Here is a 7,458-nt window from a genome sequence, read left to right as displayed (position 1 = left end):
TCCATGGCTTCTGCTTCAGTTCCTGCTTTCTGACCTGCTTGAGTTCCAGTCTTGACATCCTTTGATGATTAACAGCAATGTGGAAAATGTAAGCTGAATAAACCCTTTCCTCCCCAACTTGCTTCTTGGTCATGATGTTTGTGCAGGAATAGAAACCCTGACTAAGACATTATATATCTATATTTCTATCTATATTCAATAAAGAGGATATGGATACCAGACACACCATTAACATGTTTAGTTGTCTCTTGACCCCCTTCCAAAGAAAGATTGCCTCATGAGCACAAGATGGATGAGAGCTGGATATCTTGTTGAAAGTTCACATGTTGTGTGAAAGCACCATACCTTCTCTCGAATTTCCTCAGAGGCTTCGTGATTGCCATCCAGGAGTTCTTGACCAGTTGCATCAGCAGATTGAAATCGATCATCATAAGAGTCAATCTCATGCTGTGATCACAAAACAGAATGTCTCAAATGCAGCAAGAAAACCTCCTCAATTGGTCAACATTGAACAAAATCCCTCTTCCCTTCCTTTTGTTTTCAGTCAATTTATAAATAATTTTTTATTTTTTTCTTAAAGAAGAATTGTTATTGTCATATTTGACCTTAGATCATACTTACATATAACAATATATTCAGCATTATATTTTACAGATGCTTACAAAAGTTGGAAAATTAATGCTGGACCATTTTCTTTTTGAATCTTTCAAATTTTCCCACAGTTGAAGAGTCACTTTACATTTCTATAATTCATTTTTTTCTACTTACCCTTTCTATTCTTGTTTTTATATAGAAACATTAATTCAAAATATTAAATTGTCTAAAATATTAAACCTCGCCCTCTAACCTATTAATATGAAACCATTCATTTATTTAAGTTAATTTTATTTATTATACTTTGTATTTCAGGCATAATTTATTTAAACAGATTAGTAAGATCATGATCTAATTTTGTTGATTCAGTGAGATCTAATGCCAAAATCGTAGAGCTACATGAATGCCAGTTGAATCAGAAATGTCATGTGATTGATTTTCAGTATATCAAAACCTTTAAAAGTATGAATTTCAATGTTTCCATGATCACTACAATCTCCTCAGTGAAAACATTGGAAGAGTGGTTTGTATTTTTTTTTTTACAGTGACTTTTTTTTATTAGATATTTTCTTTTTTATATTTTTTTAAATTTTTTATTGGCTATTTTCTTTATTTACATTTCAAATGTTACTCCCTTTCCTAGTTTCCCCTCCGAAAATTCCCTATCCCTTCCTTCCCCCTCCTACTCCCCAACCCACCCACTCCTGCTTCCTGGCCCTGGCCTTCCCCTATACTGGGGCATAGAAACCTTCACAGGACCAAGGGCCTCCCTCTCCTGCCACTGATGACCAACTAGGCCATCCTCTGCTACATATGCAGCTAGAGCCATGAATCCCACCATGTGTTTTCTTTGATGGGTGGTTTAGTCCCAGGGAGCTCTGGGGGTACTGGTTAGTTCATATTGTTGTTCCTCCTATGAGGCTGCAAACCCCTCCAGCTTCTTTGGTACTTAGCCCAAGATACTTTGATCTTTCTTAGAAGGGGGAACAAAATACCAATGGAAGGAGTTACAGAGACGAAATTCAGAGCAGAGACTGAAGGAATGACTATCCAGAGAATAGCCCCCCACCCCCACCCCCCGGGAATCTATCCTATAAACAACCACCAAACCCAGACAGTATTGCAGATTCCAACAAGGTTTTGATGATAGGAACCTGATAAAGCTGTCTCCTGAGAGGCTCTGCCAGAGCCTGACAAATACAGAAGTGGATGTTCATAGCCATCCATTAGACAGAGCACAGGGTCCTCAGTGAAGTACCTTCTTCCCTTCTTTATTCTGCTAGGGAAGCCTTTGCTCCTTACTTTATGCTGCTGGTGCCTGGCTAGCAGGGCTTCTCCACTGGCCACATCTGTTGGCAGCTCATCAGCATTGATCAGAGCAGTCTTTTCCTTCATCCAGCCTGAGAGCTCATCATAGTCAGATAAGAACCGATGGTACCTGTGGGACAAATAAGGTAAAAGACAGGAATAAGATACCCTGTTTGAAAGGACTATGAACAAAGGGTTATGAGTGGGATAAGCTGTGAAATGCAAGGTTTAGCTTTTCCTAATTCCTTCCCGCCGCTTCCTCTTCAGAGGAATAGGTTATAAAGCCTTTCTAAACAGAGTTATATGTCCTAGAGTAGGTCTATCAATGTGTATGTGTGTGTGTGTGTGTGCGCGCAAGCGAGTTTGTGCGTGTTATATTTCTATTACCTTAAGGTCACACCTATCTCAGAGTTAACTGTCATGATGCAGTCTGAAAATAGATACATGCCATGCAACTGTCAGAGTAGAGGTAGTGTTGAAATTTCCCTAAATATCTTGGTTAATATTTACTCTACTATTCAAGAATGCTGTTAATCTATTCGAGAAGTTAAATATTCATCATTTGGTTGTAAATCATAACAGCAAGATGAGTACTATCTTCTATCTCTGGATGATAGGATTACTGACTCTAAGAATTACTGACTCCAAAACAACTCCTGTTGTCACAGATTTTGTATAACTTTTAACAAGACAGAATTCTGGGCCTATTTTGACTCTCCTTTGCTTGAACTTTATTTACAACTTTTGCTGGAGTCAAGAGCTTGCCAATTTTATAGGCTACAATATAATATTTAACAACTACCTAGACAGGTAAGATAAAGGGGTGTGGCTGAGGTGTGTGTGACACTGGGTATTATACCAGTCTGCAAAAGAACTTCATTTGGCAAATTAAAATTTCATTTGCTTCTAAAGGACAGACAGGAGAGCTTCATTCTTTCTATTTTTATTCTGCGTTGAGGACCCTTGAAAGAGATGGAACAATATGCACATGTTCTGACCCATAAGAAGCCTTCAGCTTTGCATATCTGTTAGTGGCCAAGGCACGGATGCGTTCCCAGTTGGAGACTAGATCCAATTTCATCTGTTGAATATGAGGTGCATCTGCAGGATGGGAAATCATCAGCTTGTCTGCTTTGGCACACAACTCCTTCACCTTTGGAATAAGAAAGAAACCTACTAAAAATTCAAGCATTCTGACTCATGGCAGATTTATGGGAGAGATTGCAATAAAAAACCATATGGATAATAATAATAAGTATATTTATATTAACACACTTGACTAAGACAAAATATTCTGTGTTAATGACATCTTAAAATCCTTATTATCCATAACTATGTTTAGTATTTTATAGGCATTTTCTTATTTTATGTTGTTCATTTAACGATATCATGAGAAACTCTTCTTTTCCTTCTTTTCTTTAAGAAGCAATGGTTCTTATTCCTGTCTTAGATGAATGACAGCAGAGAAGTACTGTTTAACTTAGTCAGTCAGCTCTTGTCTGAAACAGGATTTGGAACAGTTTTTCCTGCACCATTTCTCTAACTCTCTGTAGTCACCGTATGGGACATATTTTCCATAACAGGAAAAACCACATGACTCCTTTAGAGCTTCATGCCAGAGATGATACAGTAAAATGCAGACATGGGTGACTCTCCACAGCCACCATCCTTTCTTTCATTATTCTCAAACATACTCAGATAGTGTTGAGAGTTTTCTATTATAATATATTGAACCCTATAATTTTAGCATGTACTATTAGAGGAGAAAAAAAAAACCAAGAACAAATCAATCAATGAAGAAGAATGAAAGTGGAATGGTGGAAACGGTCACAGGGACAAGGCTTTATTCAAAACAGGCATGTGTGATCTTTTTCTATTCTGCCTCCTCATTGGAATCATACAACTATCCATCTTCATTATAGGTAAAGTTGTGAACTGAAGTATTATGGTATGTTTTGATTACAAAAATGATTGGGTTAATACATTCATAGCTTAGTAAAGCACCTCTTTGGGTATTTATGGGTATCATTATAACAAGGTGAGCACTATCTTCTATCTTCAGATGGTAGGATTATTGACTCTAAGAATTACTGGCTTCAAAACAACCCCTTGTTATCACAGCAGGATACAGTGAGAACTGTACCAGTGGAAACAGACTGTTGCTAGAGACAGAGCTCTAATTAATCAGTAAATGAATCTCTTGATGGATTCATAATCTGGTATTTCGGGGTTGGTGGGTAGCAGGTAAGAGGCTGGGTTTAGTTGCAGGAAGCAGGTCAATGGGGACATATTCTTTGGAATTCGATTTTACTGTATACCTTTCTTATATTAATCTCTCTGCTTCGTTGTCAGCCATGAAGAGAATAGCTATCCTCCACCCACCTTTTCATTATCATGATACTCTTCCAAAGTTCACGAGACCAAGAAATGATGAACCTAAATCTCTAAAATTGCTAGACAAAACAAGTGTGTCTACCCTTAAATAGTTTCTGCTGGGTGTTGTGGCAGAAATGGCAGTAACAGCAGAAGAAATAAAACATGGGAATTGTCCAAAAATATGGGATTGCTCTGAAGTTTATGGTGTCTTTGTCTATCCCTATAGACATAAAATGAAGAGCTTTTTAGCTTTTTAGGAGGGAGCTAAAAGCTATGTTTACATTATAAAGTCTGGCAGTTTATTAGAAAAGAAAATTCTTCCCTGATTTTGGTGTGAAAGGCAAAAACCAGGATCCATCTGCAACAACAACCACAACAACAAATGTGCTCAGAGGGAAAACTCTAGTTCCAAGGTGTTTTTCTGAGAGAGGTAATTGAATCATCCTCGGATGTATTTTTTTGTAGTTCCAAAGTAGCATACAAAACATTCACATTTTATAAATAATTTGAGTTATAAGAACTGTGCAGCATCAGTGAACAAATACAAATTAGAATGAGTAGTCATATTACAGTGGCACAGAAGAATCCATCCTTTATTGAAAGCCATGAATCCACTGCATCTTCTTGAAGATGTGCTAGGCAGGAAGATGCCCACATACCTTTTATGTGCCTAGGGCTAATTATTTCTCTAGCAGAAGCTTACCTTGTCATCCATGACAGCGAGATTCCTCTCGAGCCTCTTGTGATTGTGAAACAATGCCTCAGAACTAACAAGATCTTTGCCATAGTCCTCAGAGGTGAGCTGCGGCTCCTTCTCCTCCATCCACTGGATAGCTTCATTGACATCCCTAGCAGACAATGTCATGAGCATCAACAAACCAAGATGGCAGGCATTACAGAGCCAACAGACCCACAGATCTCACAATAGGACCAGCTTGGTACCCTCAAGTAGCAACTACTCCCCCTTTCAAGAAACTAGCACAGAGTAACTGAAAACGTTCTTGCTTGTCAGATTTTTTTCCACTGAGATATTCTAGTACAAAGGTCCTTGACTTTTGATCTCACAGAGATACTGAAAGAAAGATGAAATTTCAAGACCTATAAGTCAGAAATTGCTGGTTGTTTGTGAGCCTAGAGGCTGCCTGGGGCTGAGAACAAAGAAAAACAAACCTGGGTATGCCCTGTAGTTAAAACATTCCTGGGAACAGCTTGACCATAAAGATAAAGAGGAATGTGAGGACATAACAGGGCTATCTGAACTGAGTCAACAACTCACAGAACTCTGACACCCTGCACGTACATGTAATTTTTCTGCTGATGTTTGAATAAGCCAATAGTGTGTTGCTATGCTGAATTCCACACCCCTAAGCCCCTTACCCCATCAAAACCCCTAGCTTTCGAGCCTCGAGGCTGACATCCGTTATCTCCTGTGTGGGATGCATGCCGGTCCAGAGCTCCGTAATTAAACAACCTCATGTAACTACATCAAGATGGTCCTTCGTGATTTTTTTGGGTGCATGCCGAATCGGGAATTGAGAGGGGGTTTCCCCACTAGGTTCTATCAATATTTCTCCTGTCAGCCATGTGAGAATTTACTCATGAAGGCTTCCCCTCTGGCTTATGTAATTCTTACACTCCCTTTGCTTCTTTAGAACCAATTCAGCAGTGCTATACATTATTTCTTTTCTTTTCTTTTCTTTTCTTTTCTTTTCTTTTCTTTTCTTTTCTTTTCTTTTCTTTTCTTTTCTTTTCTTTTCTTTTCTTTTCATCAACAGAACCCTATGAACAGTGGCCAAATCCACACATTTTGTAGTCCTCACCCACCAGCTTCTACTTCTGGAATGGCTAGGATTATAGTCTCTTTGCCTCTACTTTCCTACTTTAGGTGGTGATGTGGATCAGAGCTCAGGCCTCTGGTATCCTAGGCCAGCCCTCTACACACTGTGCTATAATTTCAGCACCATACCTTTTAAATCGCTGGAGGTCTGCTGCATTAGACAGACTTTCTCGTCTCTTGAGAGCCAGGCTCCAGAGACGATCCCAGGCAGCGTTGACTTCATCCTGTTTTGCCTTTATCTCTGGTAACTTAGGATGCTTCTCCTAAGAAAGGAAACCAACAAAGATGACATCATACCAAAAGACACCTTAACTCTGAACTTTATACATCATACTTTGTCACATGGCAGATAATGAAGCATGAATTCTCAAGCAATGGCAAATGACATAAATAAAGCCTTCCCTGTCTTCACAAGGCTCCAAATAAGAGGGAAGTTGTCTTATTCCATTTGGCCAAACTAAGCCACCAAATAACTGCAACTATGTAGAAAACCAGGTGACATCAGAACAGCCCAGCCAAACATCTCCATAGCTGAATCAGAGTCATGCACAAAACTATACTTATTCTAAGTTTTGTGGTAGTTGTATTTTTAGAAAGTTTAAATAGATGAGTGCCTTTTAGGACAATAAAAATGTGTTAAAGACGAAAAATGTAGGAACTGTTGAACAAACAGCTTTGAAAATGTTGGCCAACAGTGATCTCTTTAGTCTTTCTCTAGTTCCCATTTATCCTGAATCTTTGCTGCTACTATCATGGCACTATAGATCCACTATAGAGCTGAGAGCACAATAAGACCTAAATAGGATGCACAATAAAGGCACCTGTTAGACTTTATGTTTTTCATGTATATATAGTATATTAGTCTATATTACACATACATGTGATTCATGAATATTCTATAATTCTGATTGCAAATACATATATACACAATTAACTTCCAATTTTCTCTTGCATATTAGGGTATTGAGTCCCAGTAAATCCTTGTTAATTCAGACATTGAAAATGTATGTAACCACTGTTTTAAGTAAATGATAGTGTCTCTATTTTTCTCTTAGTCTCTTATAAAATGTTATATAATAATACTATATATAATATATACATGTATATATATATATATATGCACATAGATATATATTGATTGTCAAACATTATAAGTTCTATGCTACTTTATTCCTGTTTCTTTCATGAGGAATGCTTAAAAGGAGCCATCAATAAAATTTATGGGTACAGCAATTGTCTATGCTACTTGTGGATTTAATTTTCTCTGTCTATCAATCTCTCTTTTTAAACACACACACACACACACACATACACATACACACACACACACACACACACACACA

The 7,458-nt window shown here is 37.9% G+C and overlaps 1 protein-coding gene across 1 annotated transcript in view; it reads right to left on the bottom strand.

Annotated features, from left to right (window-relative positions):
* Positions 1-7,458, bottom strand: part of Spta1 (spectrin alpha, erythrocytic 1) — a 72,619-nt gene that overhangs the window by 58,131 nt on the left and 7,030 nt on the right. Inside the window, exons 6-10 of the mRNA XM_021155742.2 lie at positions 6,245-6,378; positions 4,982-5,126; positions 2,901-3,055; positions 1,897-2,032; positions 346-447 (exon numbers count right to left, since the gene is read on the bottom strand). Coding sequence (XP_021011401.1) covers positions 346-447; positions 1,897-2,032; positions 2,901-3,055; positions 4,982-5,126; positions 6,245-6,378 — 672 coding nt within the window. The remainder of the gene's footprint in view (positions 1-345; positions 448-1,896; positions 2,033-2,900; positions 3,056-4,981; positions 5,127-6,244; positions 6,379-7,458) is intronic.

This window comes from Mus caroli, chromosome 1 (genome assembly GCF_900094665.2).
Source record: "Mus caroli chromosome 1, CAROLI_EIJ_v1.1, whole genome shotgun sequence".
Taxonomy (NCBI): Eukaryota; Metazoa; Chordata; class Mammalia; order Rodentia; family Muridae; genus Mus; species Mus caroli.
This window is presented reverse-complemented; position numbering and strand designations above follow the sequence as displayed.